Source organism: Diabrotica undecimpunctata, chromosome 4 (genome assembly GCF_040954645.1).
Source record: "Diabrotica undecimpunctata isolate CICGRU chromosome 4, icDiaUnde3, whole genome shotgun sequence".
Lineage (NCBI taxonomy): Eukaryota > Metazoa > Arthropoda > Insecta > Coleoptera > Chrysomelidae > Diabrotica > Diabrotica undecimpunctata.
The window spans coordinates 150601306-150628937 of record NC_092806.1 but is presented as its reverse complement, the minus strand read 5'-3'; the positions used below and the strand labels follow the sequence as shown (position 1 = coordinate 150628937).

The following is a 27632-nucleotide window of genomic DNA, read 5'->3' as shown; positions in this document are numbered from 1 at the left end:
ATATTCTCTTCGCCACATCACAATGTCGTCTCTATCTAGTAAAAGAGCGTTTCTTCCCCTACGTTTGTATTGAAAATTAAGTTTTTCAATATTCGGTAAAATGTGGTTTTCGAAAAATTTGGCAAATCAGGGTCATAGTTCACCTTCTTTAAAACCTTATCAACGGTGGGCATTTCGTTGCTCATAAAAAAATTATGAACCAGTCTTCTAATGGCAAAAAATAATTTTTGTCAAAATCATCAATTTTGTCAAACTTCTTTTTCCGGGTCAGACATACTTTTGGTCCAGCGAATTGATGATTCGTTTTGTATTCCTTTATCACCGTAAATACACTTCTATCACAAACTCCAACTTTATTAGCCATTTTTTTCACAATATCTTCAACCACCAACCCGGGATTTTCTTGTCTTTCACATTTAAAAACATTTAAAATGATTTCTTTAACTTCAACGCTAAGAGGGCTTCTTTTACTTCGTTTTAGAGGAGGATTCCATGTATTTTCAACCAATTCATCAGCAGAATCATTTTTGGTTTCAATATCAGTTATTGAAATACGTGGTTATTGTTACAGTAATCACAATCACGTATAGATAGGGTCGTTATACAAAAAAAATATATACTTAAATAGTTTTAAATCGCACAATAAATAATTGCTAATTCAACATTAACAGCATAAATATAATTTATTGTCCTTTAACCATCAAGATGACTAAAAATATACTCACAAATCGATTCAAATTACAAAATTTCAATACCGAAATATAATACCTACTTAAATCGTGTCCGAACCTGTATGAGTTCCGACGACGTCGGCAGTAACGAAATAAAGATGGACATTTCGGTTAGTTTTTAAATATTCTTGAAGAACTGTTACTGCATGTATGCATAAAATATTCATTAATTTTATGAATCGGATTATTTTTTTACTTACTATATATTCAGTGATAAAAATAATTTATATACTATGCAATAAACACTAATAGTTGAGAAAATAAAAAAATTAATAAAGTGTCATAATTATACTGTTACTTATCGGAACGAGTAGACTCATTTGGAACATCTTTAACAATCAACTGTTAAATTTATCTTTGTTTATACGCCCTGCATCGCTTAATGAAAGTAGGTATAGATAAACGGGTCCGGATCAGTTAAGAGATCTGCGCCAGTAATCCGGATCTCATTATTAGTTCGTCAATAATCAAAATCATTATTCTTTTAAGAACGCTGGTGTTTCCTTCAGACGACGCTGAACAGATGTTTCAGAGAGAAACGTCTGCTGCGATCCGAGTAGTCATTGAACCAAGTCGTAATAATACCAAAAGAACAAAACGATGAAATTCCATGTGCAGATGGTCCACGATATTATATAGGACAAAACAATAAAAAACGTTCAAAATAGCAATATGCAAATTCGATTTCCGTTCGAAATTCCGATTTGGGTTCAGCCCTAGCTAACGTCATCTTCATACAGGTCAGAAAATTTACTTTGGAAGTTCCAAAACTATTTTGCCAATCCATTTCTATAAACAAAGAATTATCCATAAAACTTGGTAAAGAATGTGTACGGCAAAGTTTACATAATTGAGGATCATCCGCCTTATTCGCCAGATTTGTGCTGTGTGACTTATATTTCGTTTTTAAACGATGGAAGAATTACTTGAGCGTTATAAGAATAGAGGAGGGGTATAAAAAATACTGTAGATAATATACAATAAATAGTAATATAAAAATTGACTTACCTTACTAGGCAATTGAGTGGCAGCAGGTACACTGTCCTGGTGCGCTAACTGTAGTAAACGCATATTAACTCTTCCAAAACGATTATTGGAGTTCGACTTGTTCGCTGATTGTGCTTGACTAAACTTTTCTGATCTGTCACGCTGTTTGTTGTAGCCACCGAATTTAATCTCTCCAGTGGCAGGATCTTCGCCGGTTTTTATTTGGACACCTTAAAGCAGCAGAAAATGAATGTACAAGATGTAAACAGGTAACAATGATTAAGTAAGCAAGAACATATGTGGAAATAACAACTATGGCATATTTACAAAGCGAAATTACAAATTTAGAACAATTTTTCGAAAAATTTACATCGGACAAACATTTGTAAGTTTAAAAAAATCTTTTTGGAACACAAAAATTGTTTTGAACTCCATGAACATCAATAAAAGATAAAAGTAAATAAGCGACATATTTAAAAGAAAAGTTAAAAATAACAACAAAATTATCGTCCTAAATACTTGTAAAAAGAGACAACTACTTGAGGAAATTGAGATATTTAGCTGAATTCAGAACTCCCTCAATGAAAAATGGACCAATTATATGGTTACCTAAAATGCCGGTTAACACATTAAGTTTTTGAGGGTGTTGGGTCCGATGTAGAATACTTCGATGTTCATTTTGCTGAGATCAATACCTCGTTCTGGAAAGATTGTGATGCTCCCGTACTGAAAATGATGATTCATCGCTAAAAAGGATATTTTTGATAAAACGATCATTTTTGTGAGATGCATTCATTGCAGCTTCACAAAACTCCAATTCTACGAAATTGATTTCCGGGAAATAACTCCTGAGTTTTCGAATATTTAAAACCCTTAAACCCATATTTTTTTATAAAACTTTATTAACTGTGGTATGCAGACCTCCAAGTTCTCGGCGACACTTCTAGTGGTTCCTCTACGCTGCGCCTGTCTGGAGTACTGCAGTTTTAACAAAGCCTTACAGAAAGCACCTCACCCGAGCAGATAGGAAGATTCTATTGAGGGTGGCATGTGCATACAGAACTCTGCCGAGGCGCTGGGAGTTATCATCGGTTGTATTGCGATGCACATGCTAGTGAATGAACGAGGAAGAATATACGAGAGAAGAAATGAAGACATAGCAACAGAACGTTTAAAAAAAGAAGAAAGGAAGAGGTGCATAATGGTGTGGCAAGAGGAATGAGACGAGATGAAAAGGGTGGCGCAGTACACGAAGTCGCTGATTCCTAATCTGAAAAGATGGATGGACTGCAGGCGCCAGCGTTTGGATTACTCCCTGACGCAGATGCTCACAGGACATGGTTGCTTCAGGACATATCTTTACAGATTTAGAAAGACAAAAAATGACAAATGCCTATACTGTGAAATATCAGACACTGTCTCACACACTCTATTGGTATGCAATAGAAGAGAGAGCGCTAGGAAGTAGGGTGCAATCAGTCTCGGAACTGGTGGAGGAGATGATTAGGTTGTCAGATCGGTGGAGAGGAATTTAGAGATATGTGAGGAGAACGCTGGAGAGAAAGGAACAAAAAGAAAGGAGACCCGAAGGGAGGCAGGGTGCACAGGAGCAAGCAAGAAGATAAGACAGAATGAGAAGGGGCGAGATTGAACATGAACAGGGAGAACAGAGGGAGAAGAATTCAGTCGTAGTAAGAAAGTGCTAGAATGAGAGATCGGGTGAATGTCGTGCCGATGTTGCGTCCCAATCAGGGCGATCCGGTCGGTAATTCACCGCTGAGGAGGGAGTTTTTTAGCAGGTAGGTCTCTGGCATTGACGGCGATGGTGTCTGAACAATCCTTGCGCACAGTCTCGGATATCATCGTGGCCACGCTGGAGGAATCCTGCATAACCGAGGCTGGAAGGCGGTTCTGCCCACCTTCTAGGACCGAGGTATGTTTCGAACATTTGGACCACCACCCTTCCCCCTCATAAAAGACGAAAAAAACGTTAATTGTAAGGTTTCATGTAATGCTTGGAAAACACGTTTCATAAAGGACAGGTAAGTGTCGTTGTAGTTTAACTGTACTGCAATTTGTTAAACTGTTTGTTCAGGCTGTTAGGCCGTTGTCTTGTGAGATTAGTTCTCGCTCGACGTTTCGCCAACACTAGGGGTTGGCATCTTCTGGAAATGTTACTGCTTCGCTTGTAACCTGAAAATGACGGTGCGTTGTACTACGGAGGCAATATTTATATTTCCCACTCGCCTCCCCTCCACTGGTTTCGGCTTGAGGGGGCGTGTCGTCGTTTGTAGTAGCTTTTTTTTCTTCGTGTTTGACGGGAAGGGTGTTTGTGGATGTTAATATTGGTATCCATGTCTTGTTAATTTTCAGTCCCTCTTCTATCGGATTAAAATTATTTGGGTGCTTATATATTTCCACCGCTTCCCGATACAACCGTGGGTAGTACCGTGAAGTTTTGTCCAGCATCTGTGTTTCTTCAAACAGTATTCGATGTTCTCCGCTTCCCAAAGCGTGTTCGGCAACGGCAGGTTGTCGATATGTCCTAAACGACAATGGCTTTTATGTTCATACTGCAATTGCCTACTAAAAATTTCCAAAATATTTACTCTTTATGGATAGTCTATTGTGGTTTGACTCGACACATAGCCTAAATTTATTTCTCGATTTTGTATATTTTAAAAATAAGACAGAAAAAATTATTTTTATAAAATCGCAATGATACTGTACCTGTACATTAATATAAAAAAATATAATTACCTAGAGCCATTGCTAAAAAGTCAGATCGCTTATTAATGGCTTCAGCTTCCTTTTCTTCTTCATCCACTTGTTCAATCTCCTTTTGGATATCTTCTTTACTCTTATGTGTATTTTTTGAACTAGAAAGTGGATACTGTACTAAACTAGGCACAATTTTTTTATGCTTGTAAGAATCCTGTAAAATATAACAGCAAGATTATGATTGATCGCTTTTGAAATGAGTAGAATAAATAAAAAAATCACTACCTTATTTTCATCTTCGCTCTGATCTTCATAATCCAAAGCATTATAATCGACTCCCTTATTTTTCCCTTTACTCTTAGGGTATTCAGTTTGGGGCGTTAGTGATTTTTCAAAAGACGGAAGCTCCGGCGTTTCACTTCGCCATTTAGATTTGTCCCTTCTACTCTCCAACTGTTTGCGCTTCGCATCGAGCTTTTCAAGATCGGACATTTTGATCACGCGAGATTCTTCTTTACGCCAATGGATAGGAGTAGCACTGCGTGATCGGCTTCGAGACGGTGTTCTATATCTCTAAAAAATAATTAAAAACAAAAATTAGAATAAAATAAACTAAATAAAAAGGTATATTTATTTAAAAGAACCCTTTCGGGCTAAATCACAGAACGTTTTCGGAATAACTATTCCATCTCCAGTGCTGTTACTAGATATACATGTTTAAAGCCAGTAAATACATAGGTGAACACCATTTGAATGATATTTAATTGGTATTACATTACATGGTTGCTGAAAATGTTATTACTCCGATCAATATAGGCATTTAAAATAACAAAGTTTGTGGAGAAATGGGGTTTACCATTACAAATAATAAAGTTCCATCGATCGTATGTGTGCTACAAAAGTTATTCGACGTCAAAGGTTAAAATTTGAGGTTTTTTGGATTTTTCTCGAAAACGGTAAGTTTTATTTAAAAAAACCTCAAACCAAAGTTGTAGATCTTAAAATTCTCAACAAAAATGGTCTTCATGATTTTTTTCCTAAGAGTTACCATTCCTGAGATATCGCGATTTTTTCCTGAGGTTTTCCCTGTAGGCCTAATCCAGTACTGTCATGACAATTTTAGGATAATTTAAGGAAGCAATACCGGTCAAGTTCTAGATATTACCTTATTATTGATATTGCTATTGATTATTCAACAGTCAAGTCTTCTTCGATTTCTTCTTCTTCCTCTTCCTCTTGCTGGATGTTCATAAATTGTTCAAATATGGCTGAGTCATTGGCCTCTTCATCAAAATCACAGGAATCTTCCTCTATTGTACTCAACTGGACATTTGAGCAAGACTGACCTTGGCAATTATTACACGCTGGAAAACACAGCAACCCGACTTTTTTTACAGTTGACATTTGGCACTACAACCTTTTTTGCAATTGCAGAAAATAGTGTTGAGTTTTTCTGGAGCAGGTGGGAGTAAAGTTTTAATCGGTTCCATCAATTATCCATCAATTTCGATTGATATTTCGATATATATTGCATGAGACATTTCGAACCAAATCGCCGATGAAAAGAACTGAAAGACTCTGCTGTAGTTTAGATTTAAAGGTTCTAGGTCGAACAGCAGTCATGATGCAGTGGCTAATATTCGTACAAACTAAATTTAGATTATCTAAATTATAACGCTTGTTTTTTTAAAATGACTTGTTAGAAAAAATATGACAATGATTCGGGAATATCGTTATTTATATCCTCAAACATTCTATCTGGCGGGGGTACATAGTATTATCGAAAACGTAAGATTGAATATCTTCACGAACAATTGCTACCACAGCTTTCGAAGTTTTTAACCGCTTGTCTGTTTCATCCAAGTGTTTTTTATTAGACCAGACTTAACTTAAAATATCTTGGTAATTGTCAATAAAACAAATAAATGTTAATTTTCTAGGCTTCTCTGTAATAATAATTCTACTGTCATAACTCAATTTCAATCGTATTTTTATAGTTCTGTCACCTAAAGCTACAGCTTGACAAACATTCCTTAATTCATCCAACGAAAACTGGCAATCATCACTCGTTTCTATGAATTGAAAAATTTTCTCCATCGCAGAGTTTACAGTTTCATCAGTAGTAAAGATGCTGTGCTTTATTTTTCCCAGTTTCTTCATTGTCACATAAACAGTATTTTTTTTAAACAAAAATTTGGTTCACTACAGGTTCTAGTACGAGGTGGACTTATTTTTGAAGTACTAGCCTGTTCCTCCTCACGTTGTCTTTTCACTGTAGCGGTTGGAGTTTTCCGGGTGTATGATTTTCTGAAATCCACGTGTATTGTAACAGCTTTTTGAGTTCTTAAATACTCAGTAAACTCATCACCTCTTGCGACACTAGCCTCGATTTAATTTGGCATTCCACGATCAACTTCAACTATTTTATCTTCACTTAAACGTTTATTGTAAATAAAGCAAAACTGAGACATTTTTTAGAACTATAAAATAGCACAAATAACCTAAATGGTAGACGCTTTTAATAAGTACGTATATTTACTCGAACTGAACCTTCAGCATTAAAAGAAACAGGTATATGAACGAGACCTACGGACAATAGAATAGCCAGATGCTTTTAGCATATATATCTCAGATAATAGGATATCTCAGGAATGGTAACTCTTAGGAGAAAAATCATAAAGACTAGTTTTGTAGAGAATTTTAAAATCTACAACTTTGGTTTGAGGTTTTTTTTTGATAAAATTGACCGTTTTCGAGAAAAATCCAAAAAACCTCAAATTTTCACCTTTGACCTCGAATAACTTTTGTAGCACACACACGATCGATGGGGATCTTAAAAACTTTATTTGTAATGGTAAACCCCAACTCTCCACCAATATTTGGCTTTCCGGGAATTTGACCACTATTTTTATGTCTAAATTGACCGGATTATATAGGATGTTAAAATTTTATGTAGATTCACTTCAAGGCAATGTAAAGTCCCAACGAGCATTACTGATCCGGAGACGTTGTTTCTAAACGAACCTTAAGTAGCAACTTTTGCTGGTTGTGTGATTAGAGAGGCTCGGGAGGACGACATATTTACTATAACTACGATCACATTATTACACCCATGAACTCATGAACAAACATAGTTTTATTTACTCACTATATTTCTAGTTTATAATAAATAAACATCTTTAAACTTACAAATTTTCCTCTTCCTTTTATCATTCTTCCGCTTTTAGAGGTTGCGGTTCTTCCCCATCGATTGTAATCTCCACCCCAATCGCGTTTGTTACCACGATCCCTGTAATTTTTATCTCTTCTGTCATCTAAAAAAAAAATAAGATGAAAAATTGTGTTTTTGTTAATTTTTTTGTCAATTGTGTTTTTGTCAATAACTATTGAAGACTGTTGTGAAATTATTTTTTTGTGACATTTTTATGTTATCTACTATTTTTAATGGGAGATAATCAGGATATTAAGTATAATACTAATACTGAAGAAATAGTTAAGGAAAGGCCTAATAACTAAACATACGACATCAATGTACAAAATATGATGACAAATGAAGTTACATCAATATTCCAAACTACTTTATGTATGATACAAAGCATCCAGAAGGCGCCACACACGAGGAACGGCAATTATAATTAGGTCATCGATAAGGCATCACCAAACAAATGAATTTCGTAAAAACCATATCCAAGCAACTAGCGTTAGCATAGATAACTGGAACGGTCCACTGACTGTTAGTGCAATTTACAGACCACCAAGGCACAATAAACTAACACCATTAATAGGCGTGAAGTAATGTTGAACCCTTCCATAACTGCCACAGAACTCAAAAATAAACATCCTGATCTCCTTCAGAACGTTTCAACAAAAACGATTCGTCGCCGGCTTCAGAAAGATCTAGCATTACCAAGTCGACGTGCTGCAGAGAAGCCCTTGCTTACAAAATCAATAAAGAAAAAAGGTTTAGATTTTTGTAAAAGGTATCAGCACTGGACACCTGAACAATAGAAAAAAGTCATGTTCAGTGACGAAAGTACGTTCAGGTTAGTAAAAGGAAGCTCCAAATTTGTTCGTTGTCGACACACCGCGTCAAGGTACGATCCAAAGTTAACAGTTAAAACCATCAAACATTCTGAAAGTGTAATGGTATGGGGTGCATTTAGTGGAAATAAAGGAAGGACAGGGTTGTATTTCTTGCCAAAGAATGTTACAATGAGGGAGAGCAACTATGTGACTGTTCTAGCCCACTGCTAATGATGTCAAAGGTTTACTACTGTTGGATAGGTTAAAACCAATTCTTGCAGAACGCTAATACAACTAATATCTAATCACCAGTTTGGATTCAGACAACAACATGCCACCGCTGAGCAAATACATAGAGTCAGTAATTTTATTCAGGAAGCTCTAGAATAAAGGAAATACTGTTCAGCAGCCTTTTTGGATATTTCTCAAGTCTTTGATAGATATCAAAGCAGGAGTTCCACAGGGTAGTGTTCTGAGACCTGTTGTCTACCTGATATTTACAGTTGATCTACCTGCAAGCAACAATATCATCACAGAAACGTATGCAGACGACAAAGCAATTTTAGATTCACACCCAAACCCCAACGTTGCTTCCCAGCTACTACAGGCCAATCTTAACAAAATACAAATTTGGCTGAGACAGTGTAGAATTTAAGTAAACTAGAGCAAGTCAATCCATATAAAATTCACTAATAGAAAAAATACATGCCCTCAAGTGTCTTTAAACAACCAAGAGTTAGAACAAAAAGATCATGTCAAATATCTGGATATTCATCTCGACAGTCAGTTAACATGGAAGAAGCATACATTAATGAACAGAAAACAAATGGGCCTTAAACTTAGTCGACTTTACTGGTTACTAGGTAAAATATCACAACTATCTCTACATAACAAGATATTAGTGTATAAATCAATCATAAAACCAGTATGTTCCAGCTGTGGGATCAGCGTCCAGGTCTAATGTAGATATCTTGGAGAGGTTTCAATCAAAAATCCTATGCGTCATTACAAAAGCATCATGGTTGCTCCAAAAAATTGCTCTGAGGCGTGAAAACTATCCTAACAATCTTGCAACGAACCTTATGAGGCAACTACCAAATCAAAGACTAAAGCGACATACTCCCAATGATCTTTCAACAAGATTTCTAAACTGAGTTACTTTTATATTTTTTGTCTAGATCCCAAATTTACAAATATTTGTTAAAATTATAAATAGGAAATTGTCACGGGATAACTTCTTGCATGTTACTTGTAAAATAATTACACAATTTAGTTATTGACGTGACAACGTCTTAAATTAGGTTGTGGCTCGGAGTCATTTAAGAAAAAGTGTAACGCCCGCTCACGTCTGTTACAGTGAGTCACCGAACGAGAGAGAGGCCCGCCGGACCGGCGAATGCCTTGCGTCTCTCTCCCACTCAAACATGATCGGTCCGCTGCGCGCGGCACTAGAGAATTAGGCGCGTTGAATCGAAAGTTGAAAATCGTTGAAAGTATCGTCAGCTGTGTCTGTAGTGAAAATGTGGAGTGCTTACAGTGTCCTATTTTAGGGGGAACCACCAGTATCAGATATAATTTTAGGAAATTACCTAGGGACCTATATTCTTTTATAATATTGCTATGCTTTTATAATATGCTATCCATTTAATATTGAGCAATGATTGTAAACATTCTTTATAGTTTAAACTTCAATGAAAATTATTAACTGTGTCTAAAGACATATATGATATGAGGTATTTTACCCAAGAGTATTAAGTATAATGAATATACTGCCGTGTTAACTCAAAAGGGCGTAAGTGCAATTTTTATTAAAAACGAGTTTCATATCCCACGAGTTATTTAGTAATCTTTTCTACAAATCTACCTGAGTTTCATAGCCGTATCTGCAATAAAACCGGATATATACTGCTTAAATTAATAGCCGTATCTGAATTTTCTACTAAAATGTTAGCTTTAAAAGCCGCAACTGTAAATGTTAACACAAAAAGCCGTAGCTAAAAAGTTTTCGGCAGATACGGCCTATTCACTTAACATTTCAAGATATTATTATGCTGGCGCGAAAAGTAGTAAACTGTCAATTTACTTTATTTCTAACCTTACTTTTTCGTGTTTTCATAGAATTTAGTTTGTTGTTCATAATAAATATGGATAATAATTTTGCAGAAACAACTAGTAAGTATATTTTCTATTAATTTATATAAAAGGCTAAACAAATACAAATTCTTACCTTGTACCTATGTGTCAAGGTAAATATTTTTGGTTCTGAAGTTATTGTAAATTGATCTTTTTGTAGGTGATTATGCTCCCAAGATGCGATACTTTCAAAGAAATTATATTTACTCCTAGACTGATAGCCTTTAATGAATGCTTTGTTCCAGTTGGTACTTCTAAAACTTCTACAGTTGCTGTTCTATGGCATGAAGCTATTTCTGGACGAAAAACGGCTGATATTGTTAGCACATTTTTTGCATTTTTAAACAAAATTAGGGATTCCGAAGAAGTTGTTATTTGGGTGGATAATTGTTCCGGTCAGAACAAAAATTGGTGCTTGTACACATTTTTTGTGTATGCTGTAAACTCAATAGAATTGAACAATAGGAAATTAACTCTAAGATATTTTGAGTCAGGTCATACATTTATGGCAGCTGACTCATTTCACCATAGAGTCGAGCAATCACTAAATCCACAAGGTAAAGTTTATGACTTCGTTGATTTTGTAAATGCGGTTAAAACGTCAACACGTAATGTCTAAGTTATCGACATGGCTTTTAATGATTTTTACAACTGGAAAGACGAATCATCTCAATATAAAATAACAAGGTTGGTCCCTCGTCCGTACCTTTAACAAATGATGGAAGTTCAGTTCTTGAGAGGTTTCCATACATTAGGTTATAAAACTAGTTTTGAAGGAGAAATCATAAGTGCCAATTTTTTAAAGGCTAATATCCATAAAATTGGCATTGCAAAACCACTCTCTATCTCTCAACCACGAGGTATTACCATGGAGAGAAAACAGAAAATAATCACTAAAATTGGTCAAATAATGCCCCCAAATCGCATTACATTTTGGAAAAATATTTTTGTCAGCGAAAATGTTGACACAATAATTGATGATTAATATAATATAATAACTAGTTCGAAGTAGAAAATTAAGTATTAATTATTTATATTTGTTTGACTGAGTATGATATTTTAGTTAGTCTCTAACTTGTCTAAGTTGTTGTTTACTTTTTTAACTTTTCCTAATTATTAAGAATAACTTACGAAATTAATACAACATTAATATTGTAACGTTCATTATTGTTTAATGCAATAAATATTTTCAAAAAATAATGTAGTTACGTTCTTAATTATATACCTCATGTTAAGTGAAAAAGGCGTATCTGTCAAAAGTGTTGTTTTCCCAAGTTGGTACTCTACCAAAATCTGTCACATGATAGTATAAAGGTGGTATAAACCTATTTAATAACTTCTATATGGTACAAGTCACAACTTTTTAAAAAATCACGATTGCCTCATCAAAACCACTAAAACTGATTTTTCTCGCAAACTAGTTTAAAGCAGATACGCCCTTTTGAGTTAACACGGCAGTATACATAAAAACATAATTTTGTTTTCTTAGGATTTAACATTTTGTCAGCACATTATCTCAAATTCACACTTAAATCAATATGTTTTTACTATTAGGTCTGTTGAATGTTTGTTCTTTACACAAAATTTAGTCTATACTTCATATTTATTAAAGGCGGTAAAATATACATTACAATTCAGTTGTTTATAAACCACTTTCAAAGCATAAAGAACCTTTTAAGCTTTGTTTATATTATTTTGTGTATATTAATTGAGTTAATTGGAGTAGCCCACTTTGATACAAAAATACAGTCAATTTATGGATATTTCAAGGTGACAATCTAAAAAAAGCTGATTTCCTCCCATGCATTTTATTAGAAACACTTGAAATTTAAAAAAAATTTAAAAATCGTAAGATGTAAGACCTTAATCATGAGATTTGTCTTCAATTCGTGAGTAGATTCGTCATTTACAACAACTACAACAATAAAGGTAAATAATTGTACACTAATATTTCATTATCGTAAACTATGATTGATTGAATAATTGTTAGATTGACACAAAAGTTGAGAAACTGAGTTTATAGCGGCAATTCCTTGTTCCTATTGTGCAATTTAATAATATTCTTATCAATAAATATTCTACCGAGAAAAAGACGTTGTCACGTAAAATCTTCGCCCGTAAAACCGACTTTACAGGCAACCGATTTTTTATAATATTATTACAGATAGTAAATAAATGAAAAAAAAGAAGGGCGAATGTTGAAATAAGTTAAGGAAAGGAATAATAACTAAACGTAAGGCATCAATGCACGCTAAATAGGACAACAAATCGACCGACAGGCCACTGATTTGATAGATGACACTGCTCACGCAGTACATGATAGTGCTTTTGTCGTGTGCGTGTATGGTTTTTGTAAAAATCATTACACGACAAACATCCTTATAATAGCATCATTTTAAATTTATTTTTTTGGTTAGAATAAGAATTTCAATGAAAATGTCCAACTAATAAGATTCGAAAGCTCAACTAGAACGAGACACGACTCATTTTATAGAATTTTTCTTTAAAAAAGTAAAAATAATCACACAGCAACAAACACCGGGTTAAATATAAATGCCTCACCACCTGTGAGATTCGATTAAAGCGACCATAAACCCATAACGTTAAACAAATGAAATCATTCAAAAAGGTTATTACAATTAATCAACCAAATAATCTACACCCACTGAAGTAATTTTCAAAATCAAGTACAAACCTTTTCTATTATCGTTATTTTTATCCCTATCTTTTCTGCCTTCTCCCCTCATTAAGAATTTATTAGCTGGGATCTCGGGTATTTCTTCAGGATCAATATTTGTTACGGTAACTAACGGGTGAGGTTCGAATACTTCGCCTTCTTCTCCTTCTTCCTCCTCGTCCGATTTGGTGTTTTCCTTGCTGAAAGTTACAAAGTATGTTGCTAAAAGTGATTCAAATGATATATTAATAAATAGAAGAAAGTCAGTTATACTAGGCCTATAGTTTATTTTTATGAACGAGAGAGTAATTAGCATAATTTTAACTGGTAGCTCCGACCACTCCATGGGCGTGCTCAAGATTAATTGAAAAATTACTTTGAATAATTGTAAAAAATAAATGAATTATTTCAGTGTTATAAAGTGTTATGTGTATGTAAACAAAAGTGACCTCTTTTATCACACACTATATTAGAACTGACTGGCCTACATTAAAAAGGGTTTTAAAAAATTCACATTTTTTTTATTTTTTAAAAATTACAAAAGAGAAAAAGAGTTTTTAAAACCGTCTAAGGTATGTTAAATAGATGAATAAAAATATTAATATAAAACTTACAGCTACTTGTTACAAATCCAAATCAGATTCAGAAGATGAACTTTCAGAACCAAGATTTATAATAACTGGCTCGATCATTTTATCAGTAATATTGTCCAGCTTCCACATTTTTTCCTCTTCTTTAATAGTGTGATTTACTGCCTTTTCCCAGTTTTCAGGTTTTACATTATTTACGGCCTCCAAAAACAACTGTTTAACATCATGAATTTTAAAAGTGGTATTTTTTCTTGAAACTTCACTCTTTATCTGTGCCCATACCAGTTCAATCGGGTTTAATTCACAATGATATGGTGGGGATCTAAGTACTGTCATTCCACGATTTTTGGCAATTTCATCAATTTCGTATTTTTTAAATTTTTCTTTATGAAGGGCACACAACGAATAAAGTTCCTTTCTTATAGATCCGGGATGGTACGTAATATTTTTTGAACTCAGCCAATTCTGCAAGTCTTTTTTTAACCACTTGGTTGTGGGCAGTCCTTCTATAAGTCTGGAGTGATAACTTGCATTATCCATTACTATTACACAGTTCTTAGGAAGAAGATCTATCATTTGTTCGAACCATTCTTGAAAGACATCAGCGTTCATGTCTTCATGGTAGTCACCGGTACGAGTTGATTCAAAAGTTAATAAACCACCTTCAACAAAACCGTCTGAACTGCCAATGTGTACTATTATCAGCCTGCGTCCCTTTCCTGATGGTGGGTTTAAACCAGTAGATAAGTTATTTACAAAAGCGTGCCTTTGACTTGTAACAGTTTCATCCTGCCAAAATTTATTTGGTGTATGACCCTCGTTGATCCATGTTTCATCAAGATAAAATATTTTTCTTTTTTGGTTTCTCATTTCCTTTATGGTTCTTAGAAAATGTCTTCTCCATATGACAATATCGCTTCTTTCTAATAAAATAGACTTTCTGAGATTCTTTTTCCAGCGGAAGCCTATTTCTTTTAAAAGTTTCCATAACGTACTTCGACTCATTTCTGGGTAATCCTTATCATCTCGAACTGAGACAAGAACTTTATCCAATGTTGGAAATTCTTGTCTAAAGAAGAATTCATGCACTTTCCGTCGAAGTCCTTCTTTAAAATGATATTCTATTTGAAATTTTGGTTTCCCTGGAGCATTACGTGGCATTTGAAAACTACCACATTTCTCTTCTTTAATAACTCTGTAAATCGTAGATTTCCCAACACCAAGTGTACTGCTAACTAACTCAACGGTCTCATCAACACTTTCACATAAACGTTTGTCTGTAAATGATTTAAAACAATTAAATATTAATGTTTTTTCATTAACTGTTAGAGGACCAATTTTTCGGCGTTTACACGGCACTTCCAAATTTTCCATAACACTAGTATACACAATAAACTGCACCTTGCAACTGAAGTACCTACTTTTAGTGAACTGTTAAGAATTTTGAATACGCCACTTGGACCTTCCTATATACAAAATGGAAAAACCCACTATCACATTTTCTGTGGAATAAGTTTAGAAGGTAATTATCTAGTCAATTACTGTCGTAGATTCCTGGAATTAAAGAATTAAATGTTTGATTGTTGAAACCCTTACTTCGTGGAATGCACTCATTTCAGATAAAATAAAACGTTTTATTTTATCTAAAGAATTAAACTTTATTTTGCAAATAGGCAAAGAATTAAACTTTATTTTGCAAATAGGCAAAGAATTAAACTTTATTTTGCAAATAGATAAAATAAAACTTTTATTTTATCTAAAGAATTAAACTTTATTTTGCAAATAGGTAGGTACTTATTAAACTTTTATTGGTTATATATAACCAATAAAATAAACATCTTACATTTCTTGCAAATTCATTAGTACCTGTTAACCTCCATCACTCCGACACTGGCAACCTTATTTAGAGATTAGTAACCCTCACAACTATTGTATTCTATTCTGCTCCAACCTTTATACCTGGTGGTCATACTCAATTTAAAATTGTTTTCCTATATACTTCTGTAAACTTGTTGACAAATATCTGTTTTTCATTGAGTCACCCGTATCAACAGTTTAGGGATTTGCATACATAATTTATTGTTTTATTACTCTCTCATACATAAAAATACACTATAACAATTGCATTAAAAACGGTGTAAAATAAAAACCTCATTTACTTTATTCAAATATACTCTTTAAACTACTAAAAATTATCTAATTTAATCGTTACACAATATTTATGAACTGGAATTGAACAGATCAAATTGTAACTACAGCATTGTATAATTACTCAACTTGTAATCGGAAGCTATTAGGCAAGAAGCAATGGATAACAAGACAACTACAGTGGTAGTTAACTCTGAGATAGATTTTAGGATACTCCAAACTGAATTTTACTCTTTCAAGGACAGTGGTACTTTAAAGTACCAACTGAAAAAAAAACCTGTGTTAGTACATAAGGAGATGCGTTAGTTACCATTCCATTTTTTAGTAGACTCATTAATGTTTACGCTCAAAATGTGTTTACTGTATACTAATTTTCAAACTTTTATTTTTAATTGGATGAAGTGTCATCGAATGCCATAGTCTGTGGACTAGTGCGCATTTCGATGCGCATCGCCCCGCCTCGAATTTTCCCATTGGCTCTTGACCTGGAAATCCCTATTTATCGCTCGAACAGCGCATATAAATATTGGCGATTTTCAGGTCAGTAGGTCAGTCCCTCACGGGCCCTCCGAGAGTTTAGTGCTCTTGGGGCGTTGCTTCCAGCTGTTCCAATTATACTCTGTGGCTGGGATATTATTCAACTACAATCTGATGTTTTATTTCGACCTATATTTTTGTCATGTAAGAAATATCTTGTCTTTTTCAAGACAAGCCTTCAGAAGACCACGACCTGATGCTTTATTTCGACTTGGTGTACCTTTGTCATGTAAGAAATATCTTGCAAGTTCATAACCCGAAAATGGACTTAAGTAGGGGAGCTCTCGACAGTATATTCGAAGCCCTCTACAGAGCACCCGGAGACAACAGAAGGTGGTTAGACCCTTATTTGTTCCCCCGAGGTGACAGAAGCAAGTCAACTAAGGAATTTTATTGATATCCAAAATTTGTCGTCCACAAATCAAATCAAACACATCCACTGAATGAATTAATTTTAGCAGCAAAACAAAAATGGGGGTGAAAGGGTTAAAAGACGAAAAATTTATAAATGGAGATATTGGGAAATGCTTTAAAAATTAAACAGAGGCGAATAATAATTTTGATCGAAGATTGAAACTTATACTGAAACAGAAAATAATATACCTAAAAAAACAAAAAAATTGTTTTCCTTGTAACAGGATTTAATTAACAATCCAGAAATCAGATCTAAGTAACCCAATTCAGTTAAAAAGTTTAAAATCCTTTTAATAATATTAATCATTGCTTATTGCTCAATGCGATTGTTTGTTTATGACATTGAAAATATCGGTGTAACTAGAACACGCTTACCAAGACGCTGAAATTTGCAATGTAATCAAAAGCTTATTTAATATTGTGTACAAATTATATTAGTAAAGCATGAATGCATAAACAAACGCACGTGAGTTAAATACCTGGACAATAACGGGAGTAGATTAGACATTAAGAATTAAGAGTTAACAGTCGAAGGTAGTGTTGTCATCCGTCAACTGGCTACTCTCTCTATTATTGTACTTAGAGAACCAATAAAGTAATTATGAGTATACAGTGAGTTCGAGTTAATCAACCCCATGCAGGGGGTAAACTACCCCAAGAGTTCCACTGGATGGAACTCCTGATGGAAGCAATCTAATAAACATTATATGATCATCCAACATTATTATATCCTTACCTATGCTTTTTACTTTTCTTCTCCTTTTTCTTATCTTTTTTACTTTTCTTTTTTGATTTAATTTCTCCTTCTTCATTGTCGTCGTCCGCTTCTACTTTCTTCTTCTCTTTCTTGGCTAAAATACAGGAAAAATTAATTGAAATTTCTTAAACTTATTAGTTTTTTAGGGTGTTCAAAAAAAGTATGAAAACACTTCTGGAACTTTAAAAAGTGAAAACCAAATACTGGTGCAATGAAACATCCACATGTTTAAAGACCTTATTTTCTTTTAGTGAATTAATAAACTTAACAAGCAAGAGTTTTTGCTTTACGTTATGCACGCCACTCCTACTTCTTCCTAAAACCTCTTCCACTCACTAGTTCACTACTTCACAGTAGTGAACTAGTGAGTGAACTAGAAGTGACTAGTGAGTGTAGTAGTGTCTGGGGGCTCGGGAGACTGAGACCTCGGAAGCCCTGAAGAAGACATCAGAGAGGATGTCGAAAGCTCGGCAAAATGGATATCGACGCGGTTCAACCCGGAAGACTGGTGAGTTTAATATTAATTTTTATAATAATATTAATCTTAGCTCTATATATATATATATATATATATATATATATGTATATATATATATATACACATTTCCATAGCTCCATAAACCTAAGGTACCTAGCAGGGATAAACACCTCAGAATAACTTATTTCTATGGATTATTACTCTTCCGTGAAATTCTGAAATCCTGGTAATAAATGTGAGCCCGACCTAATTATAGCATATATAAGCTGTCTTTCAACATATCCTATGTCAATTCCAAGATAGACAGAATTATATTGAACCCAAAGAATCTTTTGTTACCGACTTATCTCTCTATAACGATTTGACACTAAAAAAACAGGAGCTTCGATTAAACATTCTTACCGTTCAAAGTATTGTTTATTTTACCCTCAAATCCTTTTTCATAGTGTCTTTAAATTGTTACATCATCAAAAAATCACATCTTCAGGATAAACTTTGATTCTATCTTTCTAACATTTATTAATTTACTAGAAATAACTATTGTGTCTATAACAATTTGGATGTTTCATGTAGATACCAGTTTTAATTGAAAAGCATATGAAGACAAAGAAGTTTTCAACAAAATTTTTTGAGCAATATATTAACTGCATATTGTTTTATGAGACAAATATTTTTTAGAAAGGGCATTACCTTTGACTTGCTTTACAAGTTCTCCGCACTTGATGATCTTCGCATCCTGAAGGGGTCGACTGTTAGCATCCACTGGAAGCGATTCGATCTGCCTCACCAAATCAACTCCGCTTACTACTCTTCCAAAAACCACGTGAACACTAAAAATAGGTCAGTTACATCCATGATCTATACAGGACCAAAAATAGTATGTAATGCATAGTTTGCTCTTTTACAAAAATATTCTACAAAGCTAGTGGGTTCATGTACAAAGTTTATAATTTCAAAATTGTCAAACCCTTCTAAAAATTATTGATAAAAGATATTCTTAAAAAGTATCGTATAGTGATCATTATATTGGAACGGCACGAAAAGAAGAATATGTTAGTTTTTATGTTTATTGATGCTTATAACAGTGAAAATAAATCTGAAAACTTTGACATCAATTGGCAGTAATATTTGTAGTTATTCCAGCACTAAAGAGCAAAACTGTACAAAACATATTTGTGGTCCTGCTTAAATTAATAGTTTCAACTTACTCGTCTAGATGGGGGGCCGGTTGCGTTGTACTATAACACAAAAATTCACAAGATATGATCAGCGTAGCCTCGTACTATGGGGTACACGTGTAGAGCTACATACATGACAAATAAATACGGCTCTGTAACATTTATTTAACTCTTTGGAGTTAGAATTGAAAACTATCATGACACTTAAGTCCAATTCAATGTTGCCATATAAAAATATATGATTGCTAAATAGTTTTAGGCTGAAAGAAAGCTGTTTTATTAATTTAATACAGGGTGGAGTTGTCGTTGTATTATTTGAATCTTTTGATAGATACAATTGACTTATATATGACTAAAAAAATTTTGTAATTGTTTTTGATATTAAATCAAATATAATATGAAACTTATAATAAATTGTATCAAAATAAACATATAATTTTTTCAATTTACATTGAGTAGACAGAAGAGCAGTTTAGTAACTGATTAATCATGGATAACATCTTGTTCTTCTCACACTACTTATACTTTATAAAAGCATAGGATGTTTCTGGTATCTATTAAGTTTTTACCCATTTCTTTGACACCTTCAGGTTACCTGCTATTTGCAACAAACATTGCAATATTTTGCCACTCTTAATCCTGATTTCCTAGATATGTTGCATCCACCTTTTTCTCTTTCAACACCTTCCTCTTGTTCTATGTGTACACACCGGTTCAATTTTTGTTGTTCCTATCTGATATTTTCATTTATTTCATTTTTATTTCTTCTGTTAGGGCATATATATGCATCATGTTCCACTCCTCTTTCAGTTCTATTTAAATTTAATTAGTTTTAATTCTGCTATCATTTTGTCTTGCTCCTCTGTTACTATTAAGTCTCTGTTGATTCTGAAGTAATAAATCATACAATTTTCTGATATTTTTGTTTTTCCTCGCCCACATTTCTGTTTAGTTAATATCTATTATTTGTATTTTGTATTCTTACATTTCTTGTACTAATTCGCATTCCTTTCCTATGAGAAATGTTAGGTTCCATGTACCAATTTTCAGATTATTTTCATTTACTCTGCATTTTTGGTCCTATCCTTTTTCCATGTCAGTCGTTTTAGTTGGTATTTCTTTATCCTTTTTAGGTTTTCTTGATGTTTGTCTGTTCTTTCTTATCTATATTTATATCCATTGTCATCATTGTCTTTACTATCCAAGGATACGAGGTTTGTCTATTTAGTTTTACATAAAGCCGCTTAGAGGGCGCCAGCAATAAAACCATCAATCTAACCATAACCTCAATCTTTTGCTAACATAAACTGAGTTTCATTGCGATACAACAGTGAATAGATACATAGAACAGGTGAACATTTTCGAGCAATAATTTTTTAAAAGTTTTAGAGAGCATTATCCCAACAGCTACGTCTCACTGAAATAGTTTCTGTGTTTGGGAATGAAGCATCACACCAGTCAACTATTTCCCGCTGGTATGGATTTCTATTCAGTTTTCACTTCCATATGTTTATGGCATACCCCTTTCTCATTTTTTAGTGTACTCTTTAACTGAAGAATAGTATACGAGGTGTATAAAAAAATTTCGAGAATTTTTAAATTTTGCAAGTTTGGAGAGTCCAATCACCAATTTTTTTTTACTATGCCGGTATACATGCTATATTCATTGTTTACCTTGTCTGTGGCAGCCACTAAGGTTCGATGGTTTTTATGAGCTAGGCAATTTTCATTTATTTAAAAAAATGGATCGAAGAATTTGTATTAAATTTTGAGTAAAAAATGAAATAAAGTGTAACAAAGTGAGTGAAATGTTAACATGCCATGACATTTTTTCAAATGTTTTGGGTATGAAAACGTGTGTCAGCAAAATTTGTTCCAAAATTGTTGAATTTTAAACAAAAACACGTCAATAAATGACGATCCAGATTTACTCAAAAGGGTTACAATAGGTGACGAAACATGGGTTTATGGATATGATGTTGAAACTAAGGTTCAATCGTCCCAGTAGAGCCATTCTGATTTGCCAAGGCCAAAAAACCCTCGACAAGTGCAGTCGAAGTGAAGGTTATGCTCACTGTGTTCTTTGATTTTAATGGCATACTGCACCATGAATTTTTGCCACAAAGTCAAACAGTCAATAAAGAGTACTACCTACAAGTTCAACACCGTTTGTGTGAAGCAATTCAAAAAAAGACTAGATTTGTAGAAAAACAACTCATGGCTTAATACAGTAGCTCACACTCCATTGCTTGTTAGTGAATTTTTAGCCAAAACAATACTGTAATGATACCCCAACCTCCATATTCGCCAGATATGGCTCCATGTGACTTTTCCCTATTTCCAAAAATAAAGAAAACTTTAAGAGCTGTCGTTTCACAAGCATAGATGACATTAAAAATGCATCACTGATAGAACTAAAGGCTATCCCAAAGATTGAGTTTGAGAAGTGTTTCAAGGATTGGCAAAAGCGTTAGCACAAGTGCATAATATCTAATGGTGACTATTTTGAAAGAGACAACGTTAATGTAGAAGAATAAATGAATATTTTTTTCAAAAAAAACAAAATTTTGGGTATTTTTTGAACACAACTCATATACATATTTGGATTATATTCCTTTGTTATTATTGATTACTGGGATCTTTTTTACTAGTATTTTTATCAAATATAGTCAATTCATATAGTTGAAACAATATTTATATATTATTCACTCAATCAAACTATATGAAATAGTTCTCCAGATTTTGTTTATCTTTTATCTTTTAATTTTAAAATAAATTATTCAGCCACCCTGTATATCAACTTTCCTTTACCTAGAATACTTACATAAAGAACTGTGATCCATTAGTGTCTTTTCCTCTATTAGCCATTGATAACAACAATGGCTGATCATGTTTGAGAATAAAATTCTCATCTGTAAAAAGAAAAATATTCCTTAATTAGTATTAACTTCAAAGTAACACAACAGGTGGGGCAGATACCCCTATAATAACACACTGCTGACCACAAACTGTTCAATTGCATCTTTTTTGTTTTCAATGTTGAAAATAAATTTTAATAATTTTTGATCTTTTACATTATATTATTTGCATATACATATAAATATTGGTCAGAGAAGAAGAGGAAGACCCAGAACAAGGTTCCTTGATAACATCAATGAATACATGAGAAATATGGGAATATGTGCTTGGTGCAGAAAGGCGATGCATAGGGACTATTGGAGAGAAATTCTTGAGGAAGCTAGGACCCATGCAAGGTTGTAAAGCCACAATGATGATGATATATAAATATTTTATACTTTATAGTTTAATGGTTGACAGTATGCTGAGGTTGTAAACCAGAAACATGCATTGTAAAATTCAGAGAAGAAATTTAGTAACTAAAATATAAATACTCACTAATTTAAAAATCTAATTATTTTTGAAGTAATTGTGCAAGTACTTATATTGAGTGACTGTACTAACTGAATATAAAGAGGCTGATAAGACAGTTTCTGGTTTGCCAAGTGTGCTCAAGTCTTGTGCTACCTTTACCTGACCCATGGTGGTCAATTCTTGGAAGGAACAATAATGATAGTATAAATTTTTAAAAAATATTGCCATCTACATGGGCTTTTGAACACCCACTTGTCACATTTTTACAATCCTAGTGTACAGCCAATTTTTTTTACTTAAAACAGGGTAGCATATTCAAAAATATTGAAAAACACTGATTTAAGGGAAAACATGTGTGTCACAAAGATATGGGTCCCTGTAGAGAGTGTAATTTATAATTTTGAGGTATCTGTAAATGTAATGTTTAATTTGTAATTTTTCGACTAATTTCATGTTAAACATACCTTCAAATGTCCCTCCATATATACTTTCACCTCCAGTACCATTTCCATTTGAGAAATCACCACCTTGGATAATAAAATCCTTGACCACACGATGGAATATCGCATCCTATAAACAAGGCAGTGTTTATATGCAAAATTGTCTACATAACAATTAAAAATTATGAAAAGTGAAAACTAAATAACATTTATTTGTGATATTAACGAGAGCTTTGTGTAGCATTCTTTCCAGTCAAAACTCTTGTATGATTCTAAGTGATCCCCTACTAAATAGACTATTATTTAATTCTACATGTCTTTTGGCTATTGAACAAAAACTCAAAAAACAAATTTCATTTTTAGAAACGTCCCATAAATGGTAATAGTCCTAGGTACCTTTTTATTAGCCTTCTAAATATCAAGCAGGTCTCTGACTGATTATCAATCAATCAAATTTGAATAACCTTATAAACCATCTCAGAGAATTAGGGAAATGTAATTATAAATAATCTTACCACACTTGTCAAAGTGACATGTTATGGTCAATACTTCCTTTAAAAAGGAGACGCCTATGTCCCAAAACTGATTTAGCTATGTTAAATTTAACCCTATTAGGAATAGGCATCTATATTAAAGCCATGAGGTACCCATTCTATACATTTTAAATGGCCCTCCTATCTAATACTGCGCTATAATATTTTTATAAACTTACTTTATAATAAAGAGGTTTCTGAGTCTCTTCCCCCAGCCCTTTTTCGCCGGTACACAAAGCTCTGAAGTTTTCACAACACTTCGGAGCCACATCCGTAAAAAGTTCGAAAACGATTCTACCGCTATTAATGCCGCCGATTGATACGTCGAAAAAACATCTAGCACGCTGAGCAGGGGTTTCTCTAGAAGGGGGCTCTTCTTCCCCCATTTTTAATCTGAGTTGTTACCGTTCAAACAGGAACAAATTATATCGAACAACGAAAAATTTGCAATGGCATCTGTTCCTGAAAATATTATTAATTAGGAAAAATGTCCAGGAATTTTATAAAAGGAACAGTAATTTCTAATCAAAAGACAAATTATTATGTCAACGTCATACACATACGAATACTTTTAGACTCCATTTGACATTGACAGTAAATCGAAATATCGGCATTATTCGGATCATGGTCATGGTACAATGTGTATTCATTGTACCATGATTCGGATCATAGCACACATCATAGACTACTATCCTATTGTCTCATTCTGTGCCTGAGCAGTCTGTAGAATCATGTAGAATGTAGAAGCCACAGACCACTTATAACAATTGGTAGAAGCACAGAAGGGTATCTTCACCCACGGTTCGTAGACTTACTACGGTTGCCTCTTCCGACTAACCAATGAACATTAAGCCCGAAATTACGTCACGAGAGTACAGTAAGTTGAATCATAACATTGTTAATCGTTGTTTTTATGCCTTTGATGTGTAGAAAATAGTAAATATAGTTATGAAATAAAGATGTCTAGTGGATTATAATACCTAATTATGGAAAACTGTTGATATGTAGGCAGTTTGGTACTTAAAATTAATCAGAACCGGTTGTTAACGTTTATCCAAAGTTAATGCAGGATTGAGTTTAGCGTTTATCCAATGTTACTGTCAATAAAAACTGGATGAGAGCGGCGCAAGATAGACGGGGTTGGAAACATGAGGAAGAGGCCTATGTTCAGCAGTGGACTCTTGAGGCTGGATGATGATGAATGCAGGATTTACGTAAATCTAGGACTTCAATCTCCATTTTAAACTGAAAATTTGTCGCGTATACTGAATTTTCATCAATACTGGATTAACTATTGAATGAATTACCGAATTACATAACTATTTTTTCCATTTTTTTAATATCTTTCCTTGATTGATCATTAATGTCTAATGGCATTCTAAAATTTCATCAACATTATTATTACGTTAATACACAATGAAATTTTAAAGTTTTAATTTACCTTATAAAAAGATACGAAGACAATAGGTACGATGTACAACTACAATAAATAACGTTTCTTCGATAATTCAAAATAAGTTTTTATAGAAAACAACACCAAAATTTCAAATACAAAAATATAAGTAAACTTAAGTAAACTGAGATACTTAAGAAACGATAAATAATAAAGCAAATAATAAACTGAAAGATAATTACCACGAACAAACTGTGATAATAAACAGGTTTTGTATTATTGTGTACTCTGGTGACGTAACTCAAGCATCCCCACCCCAGTCGGAAGAAGCAACCGTAGTAAGTCTACGAACCGTGATCTATCTACTAACCTTGACCGTAAAAGTCTACGAACCGTGACACACACATGTCAATTATTTCTCAGAACAGAAATATGTTCTGTGGTTACCAACGCTAAAGTGTATCTTACACGTGTATCAAAAGGGTATCTCACACGCATGTCAATTATTTCTTATAAATTGAGTGTTTTATGATATGATTAGAAAAGAGAAGAAAAATATTGTCACTTACTATTTTGCAAGTTTGTCCACATTATTTATACTGTGGTTTGTCTACAAATTTAAAAATATAATAAATCCAGACTCGCCTATTGTAATAAACACAAACTGTCACTTTATGCTCTAAAAATTCATTTTTACTTAATATTTTTTCGTTTCAAGCTTCCAATATAAATATCATCCTAGCAGACGAAAATATTCCCATTCTAAATTTTTCACCCTCAATGAATATTGAAGTGTATGAATCTTCCTCTGGCTATTAATTTCCAATTTTGTATATTTCACTTAAAATACTTTTAATTCCCAGTTTAACTAAGTTATATTAGTAACCACAGACCATACTCTGTGTTAGTAACTTTGCATATTGATTAAATTTGTTTCTGCCCAACTTGTTTTTATAAAATATCTCACCTGGGAACAAACCCAATTATTAAATAAACTCATTGTTAATTATTTATATTTTCATATTTTATAACATATCTACTTTTAAATGATCAACACTAAACCCATGATGATTATTTATATTACCTGCATAGATTTCAAAATATATTATAATTTTAAAGCAAAAAATAAAAAAACATTTTAGGAGAAATTGTTTATTAATAAATTATCTAACACAATAACCATGATTTCTTTCAAATCATGAAGACGAATTTAAAAGTTTTTTAACCTCTTCATTTTGTTTTATTGCATCAATACCTTTCGCTGTTAACTCTCTGGTAGAGTCAGGCAAATCAGATAAGAATTTGAAAGTAACTAAAACACCTTTATTCCAACTTTCTTTAACTATTGAGGAGGCTACATCACTTTCTGGCAGTTTTGGGAGCTAAAACATACAGTTACATTAAATTATTGAAGCAATTAAAATATGTTAGAGGTCCTCAAGTATTCAAAAATATATATAATTTTGCAATGTTTCTACTTTTATCATTTAAATAAGTATGTGATACAGTGCACAGGTAAACTCATAAAAACTGCCACTGTAGTCACTTAATTTATATATTTTTTAAATTTACCTCATAAGGAATTTGAGATGTTAGTTCTTTGACATAGGGACATGCAACTTCTTTAATTTTTTCATACGCTTTTATGCTTTCGTCGCTTTGTTTCCATACTCCTTGTTCTTTTATGTAGTAAACAGCTGTGGCAGCAATTCCGGCTTTAATTGCAAACCTAAAATTAATTGTTTGGTGTTATTATGTAAGAAATATCATTGTTGTTTATGAAACCTTGTAAATGAGTGGGGAAAAGGCTTGACAAAATTAAATGGATACAGCATTTTCTAAAGACATTTAAATTTTCTTGACATTTAAAAATAAATAAATATTTAATTTTATACCTACTTGATCATTTTATCAATTTTTTTTCCTGACACTGACACCCATTTAACCTAAAATACAATGTAAATGTCAATATCAAAGATACTGCAAATTATTATTTCGTCTTCTTTTATACTTTACTCTGCCAGGCTTTAAAGTAACTTGTGTTCAGAGTCTGCATAAAAATATATTAGCTGACATGTATGTAGTTTAAACCACAGACAGATAAATTCAACCCATAAACTTGCTAGTTAGGAACATTAAGGCAACTTATTATTAAGTGAAGTTATTATTTATGTCTTATCTGCTTTGGGTTTATATTTTTTATGTCTTTTGGTTGGTGTTTCATTGGAAGTTTCCCCCAAGGTAAATCCGCCACTGATTTTATACAGCGGGAAGGACAAAAAAAGAGAATACTGAAGTAGGATTCTACATAAATCTCTGACATAAATAAATTTACAGAGATCATAATATAGTTCAAACTAAGAGGACTGCATTTTAGAATAATTTCTTAATATGTTTCTTATTAAGAGACTGAACAAATGGTAAAATATGAATTCTAAGAAATTCTTAGTAGTTTGCGACGAAATACCAAAAAGAGATTTTCAATATATACACACCAGCTATCTCTTTAGAGAGACTCAA

General features: G+C 33.2%; 2 protein-coding genes across 3 annotated transcripts in view; both read right to left on the bottom strand.

Annotated features, from left to right (window-relative positions):
• The window catches only part of Moca-cyp (nuclear cyclophilin protein Moca-cyp), a 36360-nt gene extending 12078 nt beyond the window's left edge, over positions 1-24282 (bottom strand). The window contains exons 1-11 of the mRNA XM_072530529.1: positions 23899-24282; positions 23211-23316; positions 22199-22286; positions 19405-19434; positions 18887-19026; positions 17698-17812; positions 13291-13472; positions 7629-7753; positions 4725-5012; positions 4479-4653; positions 1740-1948 (exon numbers count right to left, since the gene is read on the bottom strand). Of these exons, the coding sequence (XP_072386630.1) occupies positions 1740-1948; positions 4479-4653; positions 4725-5012; positions 7629-7753; positions 13291-13472; positions 17698-17812; positions 18887-19026; positions 19405-19434; positions 22199-22286; positions 23211-23316; positions 23899-24105 (1665 nt within the window). The 5' untranslated portion in view covers positions 24106-24282. The remainder of the gene's footprint in view (positions 1-1739; positions 1949-4478; positions 4654-4724; positions 5013-7628; positions 7754-13290; positions 13473-17697; positions 17813-18886; positions 19027-19404; positions 19435-22198; positions 22287-23210; positions 23317-23898) is intronic.
• A 1966-nt stretch (positions 24283-26248) lies between these two features.
• Positions 26249-27150, bottom strand: QIL1 (MICOS complex subunit MIC13 homolog QIL1). 2 transcript variants are annotated; one of them, XM_072528166.1, is made up of 3 exons: positions 27012-27150; positions 26685-26841; positions 26249-26494 (listed from the first exon to the last, which is right to left on the bottom strand). In XM_072528166.1, exons 1-3 carry the CDS (start codon positions 27017-27019, stop codon positions 26309-26311), a joined length of 351 nt encoding a protein of 116 aa, XP_072384267.1. In that variant the 5' UTR covers positions 27020-27150; the 3' UTR covers positions 26249-26308. The 2 variants fall into 2 exon arrangements, with proteins under 2 accessions (XP_072384267.1, XP_072384266.1); XM_072528165.1 differs by having other exon boundaries at positions 26898-27044.
• Positions 27151-27632: the final 482 nt, after the last annotated feature.

What these genes read in the sequence shown, in the direction of transcription:
- QIL1 (XM_072528165.1), bottom strand. Translation starts at nt 26,947, where the DNA reads ATGCTGTATCCATTTAATTTTGTCAAGCCTTTTCCCCACTCATTTACA. An exon ending in TTTCCCCACTCATTTACAAG is followed by an intron (nt 26,842 to 26,897) that starts GTTTCATAAACA and finishes AATTAATTTTAG; the next exon opens with GTTTGCAATTAAAGCCGGAA. An exon ending in CATCTCAAATTCCTTATGAG is followed by an intron (nt 26,495 to 26,684) that starts GTAAATTTAAAA and finishes TGTATGTTTTAG; the next exon opens with CTCCCAAAACTGCCAGAAAG.